This window comes from Melitaea cinxia, chromosome 1 (genome assembly GCF_905220565.1).
Source record: "Melitaea cinxia chromosome 1, ilMelCinx1.1, whole genome shotgun sequence".
Lineage (NCBI taxonomy): Eukaryota > Metazoa > Arthropoda > Insecta > Lepidoptera > Nymphalidae > Melitaea > Melitaea cinxia.
The window spans coordinates 1,262,323-1,289,239 of NC_059394.1; the positions used below are offsets into that span (position 1 = coordinate 1,262,323).

The 26,917-nt window shown below is 34.7% G+C and overlaps 1 protein-coding gene across 1 annotated transcript; it reads left to right on the plus strand.

The window, feature by feature from the left end:
- Nucleotides 1–1,214: 1,214 nt before the first annotated feature.
- On the plus strand, nucleotides 1,215–22,914 carry LOC123654896 (peroxidase). The gene is made up of 13 exons (XM_045590755.1): nucleotides 1,215–1,363; nucleotides 3,377–3,540; nucleotides 4,151–4,388; nucleotides 11,947–12,161; nucleotides 13,867–14,037; nucleotides 15,010–15,168; nucleotides 15,943–16,161; nucleotides 17,174–17,371; nucleotides 18,340–18,476; nucleotides 19,202–19,372; nucleotides 20,326–20,558; nucleotides 21,883–22,049; nucleotides 22,381–22,914. Exons 1-13 carry the CDS (start codon nucleotides 1,230–1,232, stop codon nucleotides 22,635–22,637), a joined length of 2,463 nt encoding a protein of 820 aa, XP_045446711.1. The 5' UTR covers nucleotides 1,215–1,229; the 3' UTR covers nucleotides 22,638–22,914.
- The last annotated feature ends 4,003 nt before the right edge of the window (nucleotides 22,915–26,917 follow it).

The window sequence follows — 26,917 nt, forward strand, 5'->3', positions numbered from 1 at the left end:
GACCAGAGCTCCTGGGGGGATTGGGGGTAGGGTCAGCAACACGCTTGCGATGCTTCTGGTGTCCATAGGACGACGCGTTGGCGCAACGGTGACAGCACTGGTTTGTGACTGTTGCGCTGGTGGTTGCGGGTTCGATCCCCGCACATGAAAAACATTTGTATTAGCCGATCGATCCCGATTATTATCATGTACACATGATAGCGTTCGTTACTCATAGTAGGGAATATATCCGCCAACCCGCACTGGAACAGCGTGGTGGATTAAGCTCTGATCCTTTTCGTACAAGGGGAAAGAGGCCTATGCCCAGCCGTGGGATATTACAGGCTGAAGCGATACTCAATGGTAATCGCTTACCATCAGATAAGCCCTATCTTTGTTTGCCAACCTAATATTGTATATTAAAAAAAACTATTAATTAAACTTTATTTAAGAAAATGAACGACCTAAGCAAACACAAATACAATTATAATTATGTCACCATAGACAATCTCAATTGAGAATACTTATATAATACAAACAACTAGAAACCCGTTTCTGAATTAATATTTTCAAAAAAAAACCTGTCGAGTGCGTCATAGAGCTTCGTCCAAAGTGGATTTGAGCTTACCAAAATTCCATAAAACGTGTTTTAATTATTTTTTTCAAGCCGCAAGTATTTAGCTTTGAATAACAATAATTTATTAAACATTATACATATTTACAATTCAAAACTTAAGAACTAAATATTCACAGATAGTTTTGGTATAAATCATGTCCGCGTGGAATTGTGCCAAGAATGCTGGCAGCATTTCCCCGTTGAATCGCTATGCCGATTCTCTGGGCAAAAAATGCATGTTTTAATTGTACTAATTAATTCTTTTTTTTCCTTTATTAACTTTATATTCAGAAAAGCAATAAATTTATATGTAATGTTTTTATACAAATATTCTTGTACGATAATTGCTTATTTATTCTGGTTTTTTTTAAGATAGCTGCGAAGTTTCTTGTACATTTTTTTTGCAGAATTTTCTTTCCAAATCATTGGGAACTGCACTTTTACCAATAAATAATTAATCAAAACGAATATAATTCTAATTTGGTAAGTGCTTTTGAATCCTACTTAAATTAAAAACTTTTAGATTTTGTCTTTTAAATAAATGGTGATAAAAAAAAACTAGTATTTTAAGAATTTTATTTTACCGACTCTCCAATATATATTTTTTAATTCGACTCTTTCTTTCCAGGTCAAGATGCAGAGACCTCAGGGCAGCTCGGAGAGGACTCCACTCGTCCCCCCTCCTACTTACGCATTTGAATCCAGCCTATCCAGAAGCTATCAGAAGAGGCTCAGAAACTTTCAATGTGCTATCTGTGTTTTATTAATGTACGTATCGCTAGTTCAATAATATTCCTCGCTAACGAAAAAAACCGACTTCAATCATCGACCAAATAATAGAACGTAGGTAGACGAAAACATAGTCAAGTAAATAGGTGTTATTAAAAATAACTCAAAAAGTACTCGACTTATCTCGACCGAATTTAAATGTGACTCTATGTCAAACACTACCTTGAGATTAAAAAAAGAATTATCAAAATCGATGCACCCGGTAAAAAGATATGAGGTATACAATGTTCGTCGATGAAATAATAGTCAAGTAAATACAAATTATTATAGATAAATCGAAAAGTACTTGTCAGATGTCAATTGAATTGAAATGAGTACACATTACAAGCACCACCTTATGAACCATTTATGAACAATGATCAAAATCGGTCCGCCCAGTAAAAAGTTATGAGGTAACACACATAAAAAATACAGTCGAATTAAGAACCGATTAAAGAGAACAACAAATTCTTCTTAAACATCTAATTACATTAAATGCCAAATGAGTAAAAGAAAACATATGTTTGTATGGAAATTATATTTGAACCGATTAGTCATTTCTAGCCTTCTCTTTCGAACGCTTTTTAAATACGAATTAGTGAACATATTGTTTGATTTGCCACTATTCAATTGTTTTGGATGGTAATATTTTATGGGCATATCTGCTTTATTACAAAATATAAACAAGTATAATTAATTAAAGATCCGTTTGACCTTGTTTAAAAAGGAACTTAGGAGATTCTGAATATATCAAATTTTTTATAGTTACTAGTTACCTAAAGCGTTTTCAAATTGTTGTTCGGACAGATTCAAAAATAAACCTAGATCTTGAGAAATATCCATCTGTCCTTACTATCTTTTGCGTTTGTATTATTTATACGTATTTCAAGTTATTAGAGCTATTAACAGTAGCTTATAAAATAATATTTATTCAAAAGCACACATCATCTAACACATATAACAATATTATACAATACAGATAAAAAACTTCCTATATTTATTTCAACATGTTAAAATTAAAAAAAATATTGAAATTCCGCGAGCCGGAAACGTGTGGACAAAATTCGTGGCAAGATCGTAAAAAACCCCATTAGTCTCGTAGTTAACATAATATATCAATATAAAATATACACATATAATTAAATTGTAACCGACCTATGTTTGCTCATATGTCTCACAACGACCTCTCTTAGAAAACGTCTTTCATATTAAGGAAAATAATAATATAAGTTCGCTTTCATCTGGTACCAAGAAACAATGGTAGTGGCAACGTAAACCCTAATTAAATCCTTACCTATATACATTATTGTTCATATCCGTTGGAGTTTATTATGAATAGAGCCAAAACGTAAATTAATAATTAATTAGCCGCTGTACCTGAGTACATATATCACACAGAAACAGAATTCAATGGTACTTAGTAAAATTATACAATTACACTCCAAAAGTAGTCAGAAGAAGAAGAAGAATCCCAAACGATTGGTTAAGTTTTAACTATAATTATTTAACTAACGAATGTAATTAAATTTGTGAAATGACGATTCAAAAAGGCTTTTCAAATCCACTCGCATATAATTATTTTTGATTTTGATTTTGATTTTAAAAGAGATTAATTTTTTTATTTACAGCTTTCTGTCAAGTCACGTGCTTAATACTTAGTTACTTGCCATAGTAGTTAAAAATCTTAATCTTGGTTAAATAGTTTTTTATGTAAGCGAGCAAAGTCGGAAATAATTGTTCTAAAAAAACTTGATCACAGACGCGTGCTTGCTATTCGCGCGTGCCTCTTGTTCGATTTTTAACTACACATTAAACAGCTTCGAGTCACCGAATACAAATTAAATTTTAATAAAATAAATTATAAAAAAACTTGTTTGGTAAATATCACACATTGTTTACTAAAACATGATTAAAGTGCAAAATCGCACCATGATTTGGCAAAGAATCCGATTTAGCTTTAGCTCTAAGCTTAGCGTTATTCAAATTTTTCATTACAAAAAAATGTTACAGCAGTGTCTTCCTTTCAATTTCACTGCTGGTGACCATCTCGTACAATTTGTCCTCTGATACTGAGCCAACAAGCCAGCCTGTTATCCCTGAGCCAGGCAATCTCACGACGACCCTCACCATGACCGAAGACCTACAACCAATACTGAATAAGAATTGGCCTCTGGATGGTAAGTATTTAATGAAAACTGATGATATGACTTTTCTATCGTGCAGACTTAGGATAATATACCACTGCTGGGCATATACCTCTTTCCCCATGTAGAAGAAAGATCAGAGCTTAATTCACAACGCTGCTCCAATGCGGATTGGCGAATATATTCCCTACTATGTGAAACAATCGCTATCAGGTGTACATGATAACAATTGGGACCAACGGCTTAACGTGCTCTCCGAGGTACGGCGGGGAGTTCCACAAGGATCGCACAAGCACCCAGACCACAGCAAACATCTGTATGGCCAATACAATTGTTTGTCGTGTGCAGGGATCGATGCCACTACGCTAGCGCAACAGCCACAAATCAGTGCTGTGACCGTTGCGCCATCACATCGGTCTTAGGAATAAATTATGAAGAATTTAATGTGACTTATACGGGTATGTCAGTTTATACCTTTTAAAATAACTGGACCAATTGAAGTCAAATACTTTCTGAATCCCGCTGCCCAGCATTGGCCTTATCTTGTAACAAAATATACATTAGTGATACAACAGCAATTTTGTATAGACCTTGAATAGAATTTTGGTTAATCAAAATTAATTAAAACAAATTTTTCTACCAGGTCCGCCTCGAAAAACGTGGATTGGCAATGCACCAACAAGCGACAATATAACAGAGGCAGTTTCGAAAGGGAAAGAAGCCCTTAAGAAACGGAAGCTACTGGAGAGCACGTTAAAGCCTTTAGACAGTAATTCTCCCGCATCCAGGGCACAGAGAGCTTCAGCCACTGCTTCTACTGTTAAACCAATGGCTGAAGCGGCGTTTGCTGCTGAAGAAGCTACAAGAGTATTGGTGAATGGGTGAGTGCTTATTTTTTGATTAGCCCGTTGGCGCAGTTTGTAGTGACCCTGCTTTCTGTTCCTAGGGTTGTGGGTTCGATTTCCGCCCCAAGTCTGGGTGTAATGTATATATTAATTTATATATTTATACTAGCTGACCCAGCAAACGTTGTTTTGTCATATATATTGTTAACCCTCTTAACCCCTTGTAACTTAGGGGTATAAAAATAGATGTTGTTCGATTCTCAGATCTACCCAATATGCACACAAAAATTCATGAGAATCGGTTAAGCCGTTTCGGACGAGTTTAACTACAAACACCGCGACATGAGAATTTTATATATTAGATATGTATTATTTGTCAGTATGTTTATCGAAAAACAAATGTAGCTATACCTGTCGGCTGTAACACAAGCATTAAGTTGCTTACTTTAGGAACAGACGACCGTGTGTGTATTGTGTAGATATTTATTATTATTATTTTTTTTTTATTGATTCAGCTCTTTCTTCGCGTAGGAGAAGAGTAGTGAGTTAAATTTAAAACTTAAACGTTTTTAAACGTTTAAAAATTATAAAATCGGTAACTGGTAATTAGTATTGGTATAGCGTCACTAATGTTTTGACATGAATTCATCATTCAAAATTAAGATAAATGAAGAAAATTCCATCGATCAGTCTTTTATTGTTCAGCAGCAGCTTCCGATCGTGAACCTTTTTTCCTTACCTCTCAGGAGCCAATCGAAATTCATGAACCAGTCAATCGGCCGGTCAAATTCCTACTTATAGATATTATGTCACATTTTGTACACCTACGCCGACACAATACCATCTCCTCTGCCCCTGGGTTGCCTGGAAGGGATTGCTTTTCATCGATAAGGCCGCCCTTTGCACTTTATGATACTCTGTTAAAATCAATCTGATATGTATTAATGTAAAAGTTTGTGAGGTAGTCACGCAAAATTATTGAACTGAATGTAATGAAAATAACGTAAAAAACTGGATATGGAATCGAGAATAAAACATATTCCATTTTTTATCACGACTTCCCTAGGGATCAGAAATTAGGCCGGTGCAACCACGAGCTGGCGCAATAATTTTATAATATTTAATTGTTTAACACTACTGTATCAAAATGTAAAATTAAATATGGGTTGTCTGGAAGAAATGGCTAATTAGCCATAAGTCCGCCCATTGTACTTCACTGTCTGTAACTATCTTTATGCTTTATTTGTAATATATTTGTGGTGTACAATAAAGTATAAAATAATAATAAAATTCTGTTTATCTTAATCGTAACGCCTGAATTATTACAATAAAATGATTGATTTTGTAATATCGGAATACGTTGCATCATTACACGCATTCACTAACGAATTTGCTCAGATTAATAAACAAAAATTTGTAACAATATTTTTGAAGTAAAACCTCTTTACGGACCCTTGATTTGGGGAGTAAGCTGGTGAATGCGTAACAAGTGCGTTATGAAAAATGTGATCGGGCGAGGCTAATGGAAGTTGAGAGGGTCATATAGGTTAGTGAAGATAGAAATAAAGAGAGTTACGTTTCGTATAGTGGAGATAGAAAAAATTTACTTTAGTCGTGGTCTAAAGCACACTATTTTTTATTTTGTGGTAATAATCTATTCATAGTCAATTATTTAAATAAAATATTATTTTTACCGATTATTATTATTACAGAAACAAATATCTAGGTACTTCATATTTTTAATACTTATCGCTATTCTTACGTTTAAATTGATACAGATTGGATATTTATGTAAATAACCTCTGTTTTTAATTACTTTTTAAATTTCTTAAAATGATATTCTGATTCTAATCTAGAATAATTAAGATCGGATTAGATAGAAGATAGAATGTCAAGGCTTTATCAATTAGTAAAACTAAAAAAAAAAATGATAAGCCTATAAGATAATAAATAAAAATGAATGTTGCTAAGCGCATAACTCGAGAGTGGCTCGACCAATTCGTCTAATTTGTTTTTTTTTTTTTGTATAGTTCTTAAGTCCCATGGAAGCTTTTAACACAAAAAAATTTTTAATTTTTAATTTTTACTATTAACTTTTGACAAACATGTCTAGAACATCCATCCGGTCTGTCCGGGCAGCTAGTACATAATATTTATTAATGTCAATCACTTTAGCCTTGCTGCTGGACAAAGGAATTCACAAGTTCGCGCCAAAAATGGCGTGAACTCATGTCTTTGCCCATAGTCACCACGCTTGGCAGGCGGGTTGGTGACCGCGGGGCTGGCTTTGTCGCACCGAAGACGCTGCTGCCCGTCATCGGCCTGTGTATTTCAAAGCCAGCAGTTGGATGGTTATCCCGCCATCGGTCGGTTTTTTAAATTCCAAGATGGTAGTGGAACTGTATTATCCCTTTGTCGTCTCTTACAAAACCCCCGGGAAGAGAGGGGGTGGCTATATTCTTTAATATCGTAACCACACAGCAAATTTTATTTTAGTTTTAATTAATGTCAATACGACATAAAAATCTCTTTTTTTTTCTTTTTTTTATTCGACTATGTCGACAAATAAGCGTACAGCCCCAGCGTAGAACCCACAAACCTGATTTATGCAGCGATTTTATAGTTTCTATTGACTACTTTTTTATATACGACTAGAGGGGTGATAAAGCAATACGGCTCATCTGATGGTAAGCGATTGCCTAGCCGTAGCCAGTAGACCGATGCAACCCCAAAAGTAATAAATGGCAAACGTGTCCCACCCTCTTTTTTTCAAACTTTCAATAGCGAACTTAAATGTCTAAAATCTATCTAAAAACAGGTGTTTTAGCACAAAATTGATAATAAAATGGTGTATAATTTTAAATACATATAATCGGCGAAACCAGATTAGGTCGAACTTTTTTTTAACATACGCACACCAGTAACTGTCGGTCGACTTTGAATTTTTAACCGACTTCCTTTTTTGAAATCAATCGATCGAATCACATCAGCTCGGTTGATTCGATGACTCAATACGCCTATATTGGAGTTGATTGGAGTTGGATTGGACTCCTTAAAAATCGATTTTCGTATAAGGGCCCGTGTATAAAAAAAATATGAGGAGTAAAATCTACTGAACGAAATGACCTCGCTACGTTTTTGTTAACGCCATCTATCGTGAGGACTCGGGCGGCCTCCATGGTCACCAACCAGGGTCACGAGCGGATACATGTCGATGTAAATTGAGTCGTTTCTTGAAGTGAAACGTCTTTAGGCGCATGAGGGGATAATGTTTACGGATGAAACGGCAACGTTTTGATGAAACGGCAACGTTTTTGTCGATGGCGCTGGAACGGAAATCTAAAGCTTTAGACTTGTTATAAACGAAACTTAAAAATTAGTTTGCCAAGGAAGTTTCACTTCTGACATGTGTAATTTGTACACACGCAGTTTTTTTTTTTTAGTTTAAGCGCAAACATTTTAATGTAACGACCAGTCACGTGATAATTTCCGGTTATTTTCATACGAATTGTGTCGAGGCATTCGTCAATTGATATTGAACGTTGTCTAGGCCGGTGAGTATTGGTTCAATTGTGTTTTATTAACGATTAACTACTTAATGCGACTTTTAGACCAATATTTCATACGACGAGAAGGGGACGCCTTGATATATTGTTTATTTCATGTTACTGTAATAATATTATTAACTAACTAAGCCCGTGGGAATTACCACTTTAAAAAATTACAAAAAAGTATTTATACGTGAGTTGATTTCACAATTAAACGACGTTTCATAATTAAAGCTGTCATATAATGTTAATAATTAATTAATTTACAAAATTAAAAGTAATAATAAATTTTTTAGTTGTGGATGTCGGTAGAGCAAGCAATGATCTATAAAATGATATATAATTTATGTGGAGTATTTGTGAGGTTCTTTCTAAAAAGGGAGCCAAAGATTTTAACCTTAGCGTATTAATATAATATATTTGAAAGGGTGCTTAAATAATTGTGTTTGCTCGCAAACGAAGAAAAAAACCGACTTCAATTACATCGACAAGTAATACAACGTAAGTTGACGTAAAAATAGTCAAGTAAATGTGCGTTATCAAAGATTACGCAAAAAGTTGTAATCGGATCTCGATCTCGAAATTAAAAATCATCCAAATCGGTACCCCCAGTAAAAAGTTATGCGGTATAATAAAACGTAAGTCGCCGAAAAAATAATCGAGTAAAAACGCATTATTAGACATAACTCGAAAAGTACTTGTTAGATCTCAAATAAATTTAAATGTGACACAGATTTTTCAATTTTTCCAATGTATCATTCCTTAAAACTTTCTACAAAGTAAATAAAATAAGTAAAGTTTAAAAAAGTATCCGAATCGGTTCTGAACGAACTTTGCGTTAGCATTTAGGGATTAAGTTTTATATATATATAGATTATAGGTATTATGTAGTTTTAAGTGCATAAATATAAACATCAGTCGACGCTAGAAATACATACACAAGGTAATTTTCCATACAAAACATAGAAAACTATAAAAACATTTGAACATAAATATAAATAACAATCGTCGAAGTGTACGCGCATAACTTCCGAATTATTATCAGAGCAAGGTTTGAAACTGAAATTATGAATGAAAATGATATGAAAATGAATGATACAAAATATAAAAAACATCGATATATAACGAATATACGAAACGAAAATGGCGAAGCAAAAAATTGTCGAATTAGTTCAGCCGATCTCGAGCTTATTTTTATTCATTTAGATATAGAGATAAACTAGTACATAGCGATGATAGAGCAAAAATTGTATGTTGTTTACATTAAAACAAGGAAAAACGGTCGATCGGAGAGTAAATAAAAATCGATAGCATGTATTTATTAACATTTATTATAAAAATATAAATAATTTATTAATATATTACAATGAAAAAAACAGGGTCTTGAGTATTAAAATAAAAGCCAAGTAGGACTTTGTTATTTCTTGTATCTTGAACTATTATTCAAATTCGTGTAATAAAAATTTCAATAGGACTATAATTTTTAATTACTTTAATATATATATCATTAGTATACGTCATATAATTAGGTGTGGTTTCCGTTCAACATATTTATTTTTTCATTATGACAAACAACAGAAAATCATTACACAGAGAAACATTGATATCAGGTCAAATCCGTGTTAGCATCAGAGATGTTAATTCGGATAATTTTATTAGGATAGTATATTAATATCTTTAATGTTTGATTTTTTTCAAATTAAACTTAACAAAAATTAAACTTCTGAATGTAGGGGAAAAATAATAATATATTTTCTTTAAGCCCCCACTTAAAAATATAAAAAAATCAATTAATAATAGAAAAAGTCTTTCGCCTAACAGAATGTTCATAGACTGTTCGAGAATGTGACATAATTTAAAAATGTCGTCACGTTTACAAACACATTTTATTGTGTTGTTCGGTTTCATCGATTTCAACATACGTATAGGTAGATGTAAATAAATAATAATACGTATCATAACAAAACGTATAGAGTATTACCGTATAGTCAACAAACTGTATGATGTATCATAATGATGAGTAATCAGCGCTGTTTAGTCGTAAGATTTTGGCATTATTTTTTTAACCTTATACTTTATTTTTTATTTTTTTTTTATTTTGATTTATTTGGAAAACAGACAGTGTACAGAGACTTAGTTTAAAGCTAATTACATAAAAAAGAAAATAAAAATACACCATTTAAAAGTTTTCACATACGGTTGCTACATAAAAAAACTAGAGCTTGTACAGTAAGCAGTGACTAATATAAAACCATTGCACAGCGTTCAATTAAACATATTTACAAGTGATACCATAGGAATGAATATAAAAAAAAAAAAAAATTTTGCACTATTTCGATTACTTGGTCGAGCGGTGAGGAGACATTTTCCCAAAAGGAGACATCAGCAAGTAATTTTAGTTCAGTACAGTGCACTTTTCAAGCTAAGCTTTGTCTTTGTTTGTATACCAGAAGAAAACTGCGCGATGGAAATCGATAATTGCGGCAGAAAATCTGACTGAATCTTTATATATAAAATTCTCGTGTTACAATGTTAGTTTACCATACTCTTTCGAAACGTCTGGACCGATTTTTATGAAATTTTGTGTGCATATCGAGTAGGTCAACATCTATTTTTCATACGCTTTAGTTATAAGGGGGGATTTAGAGGGTTAATACATGGCAAACATACATATATGGCAGAACAACGTTTGCGGGGTCAACTCCCCAACGCTCAGTAAGAAACGTGGCGTTTTCAATTCTATTGTTCTCCTTATTTTAGGAAACAGGCTTTTATCTAAAAGTTTCCCTATTTTGTAGACTGTCGGAATAATTCTACACAAGAATAATATTCATTAAAAATTATTATCAAACTGCCCGGACAGACTTCGTTCTGCCAAAAGTTAATAGCATTTTTTTTTAATTTAGTTTTTATTTTTATTTTAAAATCTTTCGTGGCCTTAAGGAACATAAAAAAATTGGCCGAATTGGTCGAGCCATTCTCGAGTTATGCGCTTAGCAACATTAATTTTTATTTATATAGATAGATAGATTCTTTTTTCGAAGTTGTAAAATAATAATATCACAGATAAAGGAAACATTCGAAATAAACAACTTTACTCGCTTTTGAACTTACCACACTAATTTTAAATGTCATAATATTTTATCCTAAATACTGTATTGACCTCGAGAGCACTAATATTGTCATATAACAATATCATACGACAAGTATTTAACAATTGCGTTTTATCTTGTGGCAATGGCTTAACCGCGTAACTTAATACAACCTACTTTGGCTTCACACTTCACCGACCTGACACAAGATCCTAATACTGGCTTTGCGATATTTAATACTAGACGAAAATATACCCAGCATTAGGTATTTGTTGTTAAAATTTTTATTCTTTAATAGATGTGTAGTACCAGCAACTTTGTTCGCGATTGACATTCATGTTATTAGGCTTGATCGTGTGTAATATTAGGCCACAGTAGACTGTATTTTCCGGGTTATTTGAACCTTATAATAAGTGTTATGATGTCTGTAATTTCTAAACTAGTCTTAACTAGTCAGTAGTTTCTTACTCAAAAAAAAAGTAAATAAAGTCGAACTTTGCGTTAGCTAATTACAACATACTCGCCCTCTTACTGAATTTTGGAATGAAAAGTAAACAATATCCTAGCTCGTAGTATAAATACAGAAGGCGTGGTGGTATAAGTATATTTATGTTCTACTTTTCTACAGTAGGTTTTAATAGTATAATAAGTATTTTCATTTTCACATAATGCTATAACGTAATAAATTATTTCATACATCATCATACAATTACGAAAATACTAAAGAAAATGTCGACAGCGAATCCATCAAAAATGGTGTGTTTAGGTACTTTACAAAAATCTTAACGACTGTTTCATTTGGAAACGCCTAAAAAGCTGAATTATTGATTATGCTTTCCGGGTTTCGTCATTCGTATAATACAGTAGATCAACTTTTCAAATAGTTTGATACCATGTTATACTTATAATCACAAATAATTAATATAGTAATCATAATTTTTATTCGTCTTACAGAACAGACAAGACGTTGGTCGCAACTGGCGTAGGATTGGGTCCACATACTAACAGTTCCTTTGACGAGCCAGCGTATTGCCGCCCGCCCACAACTCCTTGTGTGATCTCGAAGTATAGAACCCAAGATGGAACCTGCAATAACCTGGATAATCCCCTCACGTGGGGAGTGTCCAATACACCCTTCAGGAGAGTATTACCAGCAGTTTATGGCGATGGTAAGTTTATATTTGTTTTTTAAGAATGCCTGTTATAAAATTCTTAGCAACACTTATTATTCTTACGAAATAGGTATTAAATAAATAAATTGGACTATAAAATACGACTGCTAGACTAAAAAGGTAAGATAGAAAGAATAACTAATGTTTTGACACGAAGTTTAATTGTATTTTATTTTTGTACACATAAAGCTAGCATTAGTGTAAAGTAAATAATTGTATTTACTCGCAAACGAAAACCAAACCGACATCAATTACATCGACAAGTAATACAACGTAAATCGACGAAAAATTAGTCAAGAAACTACGCGTTATCAAAGATTACTCAAAAAGTAGTCATCAGATCTCGATAAAATTTAAATGTGACCACATGATAAACATCAGCTAAAAAATTATCAAAATCGGTACACCCAGTAAAAAGTTATGCGGATTTTCGAGAGTTTTCCTTAATTTTTCTGGGATCTTATCATCAAATCCTAGTTTTCTATAAGCAGTATTGTGTTCCTGTTGGTGAGTAAGGTAACCAGAGCTCCTGGGGGATTGGGAATTGGGTCGGCAACGCGCTTGCGATGCTTCTGGTGTTGCAAGTGTCTATAGGCTGCGGTAGTCGCTTACCATCAGGTGAGCCGTACGCTTGTTTGCCGACCTAGTGACATAAAAAAAAAAAGATTTCTCTGGGATCCCATCATCAGATCCTGGTTTCCTTATCATGGTACCAAACTACGGGAACGGGATATCTCCTTTCCAACAAAAAAAGAATTATCAAAATCGGTACATCCAATAAAAAGTTATGCGTTATAATACAACGTAGGTCGACGAAAAAAGCGTCAAGTAAAAACGCATGATTAGATATAACTTGAAAATTAGTTGTTAGATCTCAAATAAATTTAAATGGGACTAAATGACACACACCACCTTTCGATTAAAATTTTTTTTTGTCGAAATCGGTCCACCCAGTCAAAAGTTCTGAAGTAACATACATTTAAAAAAAAAAACAGTCGAATTAAGAACCTCCTCCTTTTTTGGAAGTCGGTTAAAAAAGCGAGTATGCATTAGACCACACGACAGAAGTAAAACTTCTTTAACAATAAGCCAGCACAATAGTCCTGCACTCTCACTTAGGTATATGAAACGTAACTGGCTATGAGAGAAAGAGACAAGGAAAATGTGTGCATCCTACTTTTCGTAACGCTCTCACACATTCACCAGCTTACTCCCCAAGTCAAGTGTGCGTGAAGAAGTATTACTTCAAAAACCGACTTGCTAAAACAGCCTATAAACGTCCTAGGCAAAGTTTAGTTTAAAATAACTTACGACTAGGTATTTTTATATCACTAAAACGGCAAACGAAACGGGGTGACTTATGAAGGCCTGCAATAACTACAACACCATAAGCGCGTTAGAGAATTTACTATGTAAGGTTGAGATACTCCATCATTAATAAGATATTGCCTGCTGTGCTCGCCTCAACTTACATTTTTTTTTATATCACCAGGTCGGCAAACAAGCGTACGGCTCACCTGATGGTAAGAGATTACCGTAGCTTATAGACGGCTGCAACACCAGAAGCATTGCAAGCGCATTGCCGACCCAATCCCCAATCCCCCCCAGGAGCATTACATCCCCCCCCCCCCCCAGGAGCATTTCATTTTATTACATTCATTATATTTATGAATTACGATAACATTTCTTCCAATTTGTATAGGAATCAGCTCGCCACGTCGATCTGTCGATGGAACAGATCTGCCAAGCGCTAGAGACGTCAGCGTCACGGTTCACCGGCCGAGCTACGACCATGACTCTTCCTTCACCGTGATGCTGGCCGTGTGGGGTCAGTTCATAGACCATGACATCACCGCTACAGCTCTAAGCAAAGGTTGATATGTGTACATTTTAATTCCTGTATTTTTAAATGACTAGAGTATTCTTTAAAGGACTAGAGAAAAAAAAATCAAATATAGTAGAACAAAAAACGCCTTAAAAAAGCATAGTCATCTGTTACCAGTGCGTAATCTTGATAATTAATAATAGGCAGGCGTTACATTATTAAGATTCTGTTGTCAGACTATACTTCTAAAATAATAAATAATAGAGTATATTATATGCGTGTATGTCTCAAATACATGGTGGTGTGTATAATGTTTTTTTAATTGATTTAATTTATTTCTATGCATATTTTTTAAAAAAATATTAGCATTCTGCACACCTCCATATAAACTATACATGTGCGAAATTTCATACTCATTTCGCGAATTTTTTGTAAAACGTACGTATAATATATTAAGAGTATATTATGCAAAGTAGTAAGTATGATTTGTACTTTGTTTTCTTGTCATTGTCATTCGTCCCATAATAAATGTATTATAATCGTATTTTCTATGTCTTATATATAAATATATGTTATCTGTAATGCACATGTTTAATAATAATAATAATACTCGACTCATAGTCTTTCCAAAGAAACGTCACAATTTATGAAATGGGATAACTAAGTATAATATAAAACTAAAAAATAGATCGATTTTTGTCCTTCTCTTATAAAAATGGGTAAGTAGTTAGTGCTGTAAGCAAGCAAATTACAAAATTTGATCTGGAAAAATCCAACCCTAATACTTTTCCGAATCATTTCTAATTTTAGTCTAATACTAGCGGTAGCGACCTGCCCCGGCTTCCTACGGTTGCAAAAACTATCCGTGTTCCTACATTCATCTGGAATCACTCTATTTACAGTTAATTAAGAAAACCGCATCAAAATCCGTTGCGTAGTTTTAAAGATTTATGCATCCAGACAGCGGGAAGCGACTGTTTTATACTATGTAATGATGTGTATGCATTATTATGTTCCCAGGTGCAAACAGCAGCTCAATATCCTGCTGTAGTGCAGAGGGCGCGGTGCACCCGGAGTGTTTCCCCGTCCAGTTGGATGTCGAGGACCCGTTTTATCAAGACTACAATGTGACTTGCATGGAGTTTGTGAGATCTGCTTCCGCACCCACTTGCCATTTTGGTCAGTATCATTATTCGTACAAAACTCAAAAAAATATCATCAACACGGTACAATTTGAAGTAAAAATTAAATAATAATATGATCATCATCATTCCAGCCTATTTCAGTCCACTGCTGGACATAGGCCTTCACAAGTTCGTGCCAAAAATGGCGTGAACTCATGTGTGTTGCCCATAGTCACTACGCTGGGCAGGCGGGTTGGTGACCGCAGGGCTGGCTTTGTCGCACCGAAGACGCTGCTGCCCGTCTTCAGCCTGTCTATTTCAAAGCCAGCAGTTGGATGGCCATCGGTCGGCTTTATAAGTTCCAAGGTGGTAGTGGAACTGTGTTATCTCTTAGTCGCCTCTTACGACACCCACAGGAAGAGAGGGAGTGGCTATATTCTTTAATACCGTAGCCACACGGGGAATAAAATGATCAAAACACTTTAATCTAAGACTAAAATATGAGGGACGTTTATCCCAAACATACGAGTTGGCTCCAGCTTAGTAAATCCCAAATAAGTAGTTCCCAAATAATATAATTTTAGGGATATTTTCCTTAAAATAAAGAAACGCCTGACATTCAATGACTCCTACGGGGATTTACTCCTATGTTGGGAGTTAAGGAATACACACATGCACAAAGGCCCAGGGAAAACATTTGCTTAAGCTATACAAATTTTTACATGAGCGGGGATCGAACCCGCAACCGCCTTCCAGAGCTGTGCCATCGTGTCGTGTTAATAACTCCAGAATTAATGATTATGCACTCTAATTAGAATGAATATTCCAGGACCACGGGAACAGCTAAATCAAGCTACAGCTTTCCTGGACGGTTCTACAGTATACAGTCCCGCGGATACCAAGATGAAGCAACTGCGAGCTGGTCTGGAGGGTCAGCTGCGGATGTTGAAGGTCGGACCTTGGGAACTTTTACCTCCATCCATGGACCCTAACGACGGTTGTAACACTGTTGAGATGAATGCCAAGGGACGTTATTGTTTTGAATCAGGTAACACTTAATGTTTCAGAATTTTAAATAAATATATCAAATTTTTAAGCGACTTAAAAAAAGGGAAGTTCTCACTGCAACTTTATTTTTTATCTGTTTTACTTCACAACTTTTTACTGTATATATCGATTTTGATGATTTATTTTTTAGCTGGTGCTGGTGGTAAGGTCCCATTTAAATTTGATCGACATCCAACGAGTAATTTTTGATTTATCCCTCGTAATGAGCAAATAACTGACTAAAATTTCGAGTGTTGATGTCAATTAACATCTTTTTTTTTTTTCATTTTCGAGTGTTCACTCGCACTCGTAAATCTACGAGTAAATATGAAACGATTGAATGAAAATCGGTTAAGTGCGTCTTCGGTGCGACAAAGCCAGCCCTGCGGTCACCAACCCGCCTGCCCAGCGTGGTTACTATGGGCAAAATACATGAGTTCACGCCATTTTTGGCGCAAACTTGTGGAGGCCTATGTCCAGCAGTGGACTGCGATAGGCTGAAGTGATGAGTGAAGTGTTTGTTCAGCTACGCGCATTAAGGAATTCATTTACCAGTAAATCTAAGCGTTACTTAGAATGGCTTACAATTAGAGAACCTTAAATGGTAATCATTTTACACATCTAACAAACACGTCGAGCGTTGTTATCGGCACGGGTAATAAGCCGTAACGAGTAACATTTGACCTTCAACATTACTTCAACATTTTATGGATGTAGATATTCAATGGGCTCTTACTTGTTTTGCTTTTTATTGATTTTATTTTAATAAAGCACAAAGCGATTAGTAATCTGTAGCTCTGTAAATATTTTTATAATTCAACACAGTTTTTCAAAGAGTAACTGCGGAGTTTCTTGCCGATTCTTCTTTGCAGAATCTACATTCCGAATCGGTGGTAGCTTTACTTTAATTATAATTAATCAATTAAAACAAATATAATTTTTATATATAAAACGATGATAGTGCTTTTGACGCCTTGCTTAAATTTATCCATATTTTTAATTACTTTATTCAGGTGACGATCGAGCAAATGAAAATCTCCATTTGACCACAATGCATCTGATCTGGGCGCGTCAACACAACCGGCTAGCTGTCATCTTGCAGGAACTGAACCCACACTGGGACGACGAGAAGGTGTTCCAGGAGTCGAGGCGGATAGTGGGAGCTCAGATGCAACACATCACTTACTCTGAATTTCTGCCTTTGATCCTCGGTAAACAAATGATCTGTGTTAGTTATTTGATTTGTTTTAATTAAAGGATTTCCTTTTCTGCTCTTAGTTTTTATATTATCAACAAGGAAGTACTTAAAAAAAACGAGTGTGCTTTTGGCCACACGACTGAACTAATTTTAAACTGAGGTAGGGCACAGCAGGAATATCCTGCTCAAAATATGGAGCAGCCCGACTGGGGTAGTACCTCGACCTTACAGAAGACCACAGCTAAATAATACTGCTTTCAAGCAGTATTGTGTTCCGTTGGTGAGTAAGGTGACCAGAGCTCCTGGGGGGTTGGGGATTGGGTCGGCAACGCGCTTGCGATGCTTCTGGTGTTGCAGGCGTCTATAAGCTACGGTAATCGCTTACCATCAGGTGAGCCGTACGCTTGTTTGCCGACCTAGTGACATAAAAAAAAAACTTCTTTAGCAATAGGCCTGCACTGTGTCTTAGATGTACGAAACGTAACTGGCTATGAGAGATACAGATAAAGAAAATTTTTGCTCGCACATCTCTCCATCTCTTGCTCTGTTCGCTTACTCCCAAAGTCAAGCGTGCGTAAAGAAGTTTGACTTCAATAATTATTGTATGTATGTTTGTATATGTGTATGTATGTATGCAAGTTTGTATCTGTTTATGTATGTTTGTATTTTTATGGTATTTATATATGAATTATTTGCTCATGTATATACTAAGCCACTAACGTTACTCCATATTTCCTCCCTTTTTTTCTTCTTTATCTGAATTTTACTAATACCCGATTTTGGACACCTACAAACCTTTGCTCTTGTACGTCCTAAGGTTGGCTGGTAGAGAATGCTTTTAGCATTAAGCCCGCCTTTTCTACAATTCTATAATGTATTGTGCAATAAAGTATTAATAAATAAATAAAATATTAATTTTTAATTAACGATTCAAAGGTGCTTTGCAAGCCTACTTCTTAAGCTTTACTAAATTTTTCTCAGGTCAAGACGTGATGTTTGCCCTGAACCTGACGCTGCAGACTGACGGTTATTCAGATGCATACGATCCCAAGGTGGACCCTTCAATCGCTAACCACTTCTCGGCAGCAGCTTTTAGATTCGCACACACACTGCTACCGGTACGTGATTTTTTTCATTACTGATGAGAAAGTTGATGATTTTGATGTATTTTCTTTTATTTAATGCGAGTTTAACTTCGGTGGTTACTAGTTATTTTTTGGAAAAAATCGATCTAGCAGTTTTAAGAGTTTCTGGGTTTCTCGATGAGAATTATTTTCGGTACAAAGCGGATTTATTGCGTAGGAAACTTTTAAATTTTTATTTCAATAGTTATTTATATATATACTAGCGATATCTGTCCGTCCATTTTTTTTACACGTTAAGTAATCACCAATATATAATATAACAAAACCTTCTTCGAAACACGCTGCATCTTATGTTATAAGTATTATTCCAATCGGTTCAATAGTTTTCGCAGTATAACCGAACAAAGAAACCGGAGACCAAATAACTCTCCATTTATTATTAGTATATAATATAAGATACCTAAGATATATGTGTGTGTGTGTGTGTGTGTGTGTATGTATGTGTGTGTGTGTGTGTGTGTGTGTGTGTGTTTTAATTTTGGTAACTCATAATTATTTCTTTATTAATATTTATTATGTTAGGCTGTATGAGTATAATGAATGTGTTATCAGACTATTATTTTGAAAAAATAAATTACCCAAAAGTTAAAACTTATTTCAATAACAGCTATTAATACAGGACATTTTGTAAAATGTTGCCATATTTTCTATTTTAGTATTTCAAATATTAAATATTATAAGTATTAATCTCTGTCCAGGGTCTGATCCACAACGTAGACTCCAACAACGGAACAGTCAGCTACACCCATTTGCACGAAATGCTCTTCAACCCTTTCGCGCTGTACAATGTAGATAAAGGGCCCAGGTTCGCTATGAAGTCAGCAATGGATACACGAGTCCACACCGTCGATCCTCACATCACGTCTGAAGTGAGTATTTTAATTACTGCATACTTTATATTTAATTGAGATAAGCCCTGTAGTGCTATTCTGTAAGAACATTTTCGTGTCTCGACAGCGGAATCCGCGGTGAGATATCAAATTCGTATTCATTAAAACTCGACAGTCCCGTAGCGCCACACTTGTGAGTGCGGCGACGAGTCGAACCCTGTTGCGTGAGAACGTTGACATTTAATAGTATGAATTCGGTATTCTGTAAGGGGATTTACCGCTTCACACATCACAATTCGAGACTTGATTCGACACTTGACTTCATGCACATATTCTAAAATAAAGTCATAAGAAAAGAATATCGATAAAATAAACACAGCTCCAAATTGCCGCTCTTCGATTCGACACTCACTTCACATCGCTTGTGCGTACGGAAAGTTTACAGAATTCCAAACCAAGGTGAAGTGAGTTCGCTTTCGAAGTGAGCGCTGTCACTAAGGTGAAGCTCGATATCGAAATTGTTATTTACAGAATATATATACCTGCTGGTATGAAATATATTACTCAAAATTTTGAGCAGCCCGACTGGGAAAGTAACCATAACCCTACAAGAACACATAAATAATACTCCTGGTACTGTCCGCGTCCAAAGAACATCGCAAGCGCGTTACCAACCTTGCCTCCGACCAGGAGTTCTGACCACCTTACTCACCACAGGAACACAAATCCATCAGTATTCAGTTGTGATCTTCTGTAAGATTGAGATGCTTCCCAAGACGGGCCGCACCAAATTTTGAGCTGGACATTTCTTACCGTGGCCTACCTCAATAGCATCAAATAAGTTATACTATCCGCCAACCCGCATTGGAGCAGAGTGGTGGATTAAGCTCTGATCCTTCTCCTAAGTGGGGAAAGAGGCCTATTCCTAGTAGTGGGATATTACAGGCTGAAGTTTAAGTTATACTAACTTTACACCACCTGGAATCTTGCAGCTCACAGAGCACCTGTTCGAGCGCCCGCCGCCCGCCGACGGGTCGGCGCCCGGCCGCGCCGCGCCGTGCGGGCTCGACCTCGTGTCGCTGAACATCCAGCGCGGCCGCGACCACGGCCTGCCGCCCTACCCCGCCTGGAGGCAGCACTGCGGCTTCGAGCGGCCCGCGTCCTTCGACGATCTGACGCCGGTCTTCGATGACTTATCTTTGAGCAGGATTTCCAAGATATACAAGTGAGTTTGAATTTTTTTTTTTTCAATATCTATAATATAAAAATGAGTCGCTGAATGTGTTGCTAAGCGCAAAACTCGAGAACGGTTGGACCGATTTCGCTAATTCTTTTTTTAAAATATTCCTTGAAGTACGAGGATGGTTCTTACGGAGAGAAAAATTCAAAAAAAAAAAAATTAAAGAATCGTCTGTTAGGCGATACGAAGTTCGCCGGGTCAGCTAGTTAATAATAAAATTAAATTGAAGATGACATACGGAATCAAATTATGATGAACGATTAAAAATTGTCACAATATAAATAGTGGCAGTGCGATTTATCATTAAAAAAATCGTGTATTTGACGGCCTGTATATTTATAAAATTTTGGTTTTTGAACCTGAAGGTCATCTTTGATATGATTTTGAGAGGACATCTATGATATACATGTCAGTTTGACTGTTTATACTGGGGTCGTAAAAATTTATCATGCACGTGGAGATTAAATACATACATACATAATCTACACATTTGAAATAGAAATGTCCAAAAAATATATTAAAATTCGATGGTAAATAATTGTGTTTGCTCGCGAACGAAAAAAAAAACCAACTTCAATTACATCGACAAGTAATACAACGTAGATCGACGAAAAAATAGTCAAGCAACTACGCGTTATCAAAGATTACTCAAAAAGTAGTTATCAGATCTCAATAAAATTTATATGTGACCACATGATTAACACCAGCTTTCGATTAAATTAAAAATTATCAAAATCGGTACACCCAGTAAAAAGTTATTACGGATTTTCGAGAGTTTCCCTCGATTCCTCTGTGATCCCATCATCAGATCCTGGTTTCCTTATCACTGTACCAAACTAGGGATATCCCCTTTCCAACAAAAAAAAGAATTATCAAAATCGGTACATCCAGTAGAAAGTTATGCGGTATAATACAACGTAGGTCGACAAAAAAAGCGTCAAGTAAAAACGCATTATTAGATATAACTCGAAAAGTAGTTGTTAGATCTCAAATTTTGATTAAAACAAAATTTGTCGAAATCGGTCTACCCGGTCAAAAGTATGTAACATTCATTCATCTGTAACATTCATAAAAAAAAATAAAAAAAAATACAGTCGAATTGAGAACCTCCTCCTTTTTTGGAAGTCGGTTAAAAAGAGAAAAATTTACCATTCTATCTGTTGGATACCGTTATATGTCAGATAGCCTTAACGGCAACTTGTGCAGTTGTTGTTGTGTCAGAATATTGTATCAGTTTTGGTGTTAGTTAAGAGCTTAAATATATGATATCCTTAAGATAGAAATATTAACGTATTTGTACATATTTCAGAAATGTAGATGACATAGATCTTTACACTGGAGCCCTAGCGGAGGATCCCAAGGGACGACTCCTAGGCCCCACCCTAACTTGCCTAGTCGCTGATCAGTTCCTAAGGCTAAAAATCGGAGACAGATTTTGGTATGAAACCTCTGATGCAACCGTCGCATTTACTCTAGGTAAGATACTTAATGACCTGTTTAAACTGTTATAATACTGGAATTAGATAATTCCTGTTTTAAGTAATAATTTTTCATTTTTTCTCCTTTACATCTCTTTTATCACATTGCGTCATAATTTCTTTAACCAATAAGCATTCTGTAAGAAATGATCAAACACCTTCTACCATTTGTAAAAAAAATTAAGCTGTCATATGCCTGCTGTGAATTTGGTGTTCCTAGGATAACCTCATCATATTTTATCACAAAATAACACTTCTCCCCCTTTTTAATACAGTGAATAAATTTAATGCATTTAAAAATGTACTCTATACAAAATAATCATTTTCAGAACAATTAGAGGAAATACGCAAAACAACCCTGGCTGGCGTGATTTGTGCCAACGAAGACTTACTTGACCAAGCTCAACCTAGAGTAATGGAAGCACTCAGCGCTACAAATCCTCTGGTAGACTGCGTGGACTTACCCCAACCAACTTTTGAAGCCTGGCAAGAAATTCCTCCTGAAAACGCAGAACTAATCAAGAAGCCTCCCAAAAAGTCTAAAAAACCTAAAAAATCAAAAAAGAGCCCTGGTAAGAAACCTTGAAGTCAAATAATGCTGTAATGTTAACTATGTGAATGTTGTAGAGTTGAGAAACCACCGCTAGATTCGTTTTTAATATGTGAATGAGAGAATAATTACAATTAAATGTAGTGTCTGCAAATTATAAAATGGAAGGCATTTTTTTTCAAACAAAGGGCTTAAATTTAATTTAATGGCTTTCCTTATTTACATAAAAATATTTCAATCTTTTGTTACAAATAAATGCTCGAGAATGATTGTTTTAGAAATATAACTAATTACAATATATTTTGTGATATTATATAGTTGTTATTGTTTTAAACGATTTATAATTTTTTTATTTTTTGGTTCTTGCTTGATGAATTTTTTATTACGAAAGTTAATTTGAAGATTTGAGTTGCCATATAAATAAATTAACTGATTTTGGTACTGTATTAAAATAAACTTTTTTATTCTACTTTTGATATTCTCGTTAGTTCAATGTGTTCAATTCTTTAATTATCTTGAGTGATATTAATGCTACCATTCCTAATTTGGCTTAATTGACATATTTATCTGTATTATGATTACATGAAAGCTAAAGATTAGTGTTGCTAACATTATATAAATATGTAATTTTTTTAACACGAATAAAACGATATTTGTAATAATATTTTTATAATAATATAATTTTTTTGCGTTATACTTTGCGGCTCGCCTTTCGTGCCTATGACTAATGTATGTAGTTTTTTTTCTTCGACGATATTATAATTATATAATTTATAATATAAGTAAAAAAATAATTTTAAATATATTAATATTAAGCAGTAATTATAGTGACGAATGAAACAGACTATTAATCATTTATAGAAGTATATTTGTATATAATTCCCTTGGACTGTGAATTAACTGTGCCAAATTTATGTAAAAATAGTGAAATATTCCTGTGTGTGACTATTTTTAAAAAGAAAAATACATTTTTTTTACTAAAAAAGAAGTATAATATAAACACAGCTTGGCAAAAAAGAGTATGGACTAAATGAGGTCGCCTATATCTTATAGTTGGCCGGCCGAAATACTACGTCTCGACACTGTTTGATACTTGTAATTTTTACCATTAGACATTCGGATGTAGTACCTAATAGTTACTTGAGATTATTAATTTTTATTATTTATTGTTAATTAAAAGCCTTATTGCCGTAATCAGAAAGGAGGTTAATTATTCATTATTGTGAAAATCTGTTGTCTCTGCCTATCCCTTTGTGAAACTTGTGTGAGGTATGTATGTATTACAATGTACATAATTAAACAGAAAATCCAACAACACGTTTTATTTAAGTCTTTAATGAATTTTTGTATTTCTATACATAAGTTTAAACTTGCATGAGCGCACTGTTGACACCAAGGTTGACACAGAATGTACCTACTAGCAATTGCCAAGCATCTTAGTATTGCCACATGTATACATTTTTAGTTTCCGCTGTGCGCTGTCACCGCGTCACTCTTTTTTCCCAAGCTATAAATATTAGTCCTTGTCATAGAACAATACCGTCCAAAACTTACAACTTTGTGAACTTCGTAATAACTAGGTACAGAGATAAAGGATTAAAAGGGGAGTAGATTATAAAGAATAGCTAAGGTATTGGGATGTGTGATATGAATGGATACTATTTGATATTTTGTATGTAATTAATATTTTTTCCTTATTTGAGCAAATCTTTTAGTCAATAGATGTATGTAATGGTATACAACAACGTTGTTGAAGTTCTAACGCCATTTTTAACGGTAATTTTTGACGATTTTGACATTCAAGAAAATTGTAAGACGCGTCGTTCTAGCTAATCACAAGCAAGCGGCGTTCTTGAAACTTATAAAATAAAGAACGAACTAATAATAAATATAACATCCATATAAAAATGTCCTGTTTGTTCACTCTTCTGATTAGTTAGTAATTTCTACGTTAGTAGAGTTAGAACTTTAATGACGGTAAAAAAATATGCATAGTAATAAGGCGATCAAAAGAATCACTATACGACAGATAAAAACTTAATTTATTTTAACAATTGTTACTGAATACTTGTGGATTGTTTTGAAATAAATGTTTGTGATTTTAATTGTTAGTTTTATTTCACATATTTTGGCATTAATTAAATGTCTAATTTTTTTCTTTTTAATTTTTTTTTTTACATTTAAAAACCATTCTGGAAATATTATCGTCTCAGTTATTTTTTTTTTTTTTTTTATTAAAACATCTTTAGTTTATATCTAAAAGTAATATTACTGGGACTACTAGACAAGCCACCTTTCGATTACAACATCATCAAAATCGGTACACCAAGTGAAAAGTTATGCGATATAATACAACGACGACGAACAATCCGACAAGGCGACGATAAAATAGTCAAGTAAATACGCATTACTAGATATAACTCAAAAAATACTTGTCAGATCTCAATTATATTTAAATGGACCACATGTCACGCAACACCTTTCGATTAAAAGAAAAATCATCGAAATCCGTCCACCTATTCAAAATTTCTGAGGTAATTAATATGCATACATAAAAAAAAAAACAATCGAATTGCGAACCTCCTCCTTTTTTTATGTTGCCTTAAAAGATCTTTATTTCCATTAAACTCACATAAAGACAACTTTAAAACAGACGTCTATTTAAAAGTGGTAAAGTCCTCATGAGTCAGATCCTTAGCATTGTTATTTGGCGCACCGTAGGAGGTGTTAGCCTTGCTACTGCAATATAAACACATACACACAAAGAATTTTAAGCCTTATTCCTTGGTGATAAGGACATAGCATGTACCATTATAAAAATAAAAAATTGTGTATCCTAGGCTATATCATGTATGACATAACCGCTACGGAGTTGCAAGGTCAAGATTTTTTCATTTTTTTTTTCTATATCGTTGGATTTTATTGTAGATATACACGTGTTTCTTTAATTAGCGCAGAAAGTAGAGAAAAAAAAAAACGGAAAATGAGTGTATAATTTTATTGAAATTTCGTTTTTAATGTTTAACGTATTCGCACATTGACGCCGCAACGGTCACAGCTATGGATTGTGCCCGTTGCGCTGGCGGTCGCGGGTTCGATCCCCGCGTATGACAGACATTTGTATTGGCCATACAGGTGTTTGCTGTGGTCTGGGTGTTTGCGCAGTCCTTGTGGGTCTCCCCACCGTGCCTCGGAGAGCACGTTAAGCCGTCGGTCCCGGTTGTTATCATGTACACCTCTGATAGCGATCGTTACTCATAGTAGGGAATATATCCGCCAACCCGCATTGGAGCAGCGTGGTGGATTAAGCTCTGATCCTTCTTCTACATGGGAAAGAGGCCTATGCCCAGTAGTGGAATATTACAAGCTGAAGCGTATATTCGCACATGCTCTAATTTAGAATATTTATTACAAAGTCTGTTTGTGGGTCTCCCACACACGAGCGAGAGCACGTTAAGCTGTCGGTCCCGGCTGTTATCATAGACACCTGATAGCGATCGTTACTCATACATCTATTATATTACACTAGCTTTGCCCGCGACTTCGTCCGCGTGGAATTTAACGAAATAGTTACTATTCAGTTTGCAGTTATAAAATAGTAAAAAAACTAAAATAAAAGTAGCCTAAGTTACTCCTTATTATATCATCTATCCGACGGTGAAAGTCCCGTTAAAATCGGTCCAGCCGTTTCAGAGACTAACAAGAACAAACAGACAGACAGACAAAAAGTGTAAAAAATGTTATTTTGGTATATGTACCATGTATACATGCATTTAATAAAAGACGGTTATTTTAATATTACAAAATAGACACTTCAATCTTATACTATTAAACGAGCAATTCTTGTATATATATATATATAGAATCTGAATCTCGGAAACGGCTCCAACGATTTTCATAAAATTTAGTATTTAGGGGGTTTCGGGGGAGATAAATCTATCTAGCTAGGATTCATTTTCAGGAAATGTCGTTTTATCCCTGTTTTTAGGAATTGAAAAAAATATCGTTACAATACGAAGGTAAATTTCGCATAAGTCAATGTAGTTGCAATAGCTCGGTGGGAAATCTGCCGCTCGGGATCACCCGAGAAGAACATGGTTCAAATCCCCATGTCCCTGATCAATTATTTTTTCTTTTTCTTTTTCTAATTGCACTCGTTATTTTTTATTTAAATAGACTGTTCTTATTTTTTATTATTATGTCGGTAAAATCGAAAAATATTATTCATATTTTATCAATATGTAATTCGTATTTATACTTTATGATTTCCAAAAAACACGATTTATTAAAAATACCGAGCTTAGCTCGGTCACCCG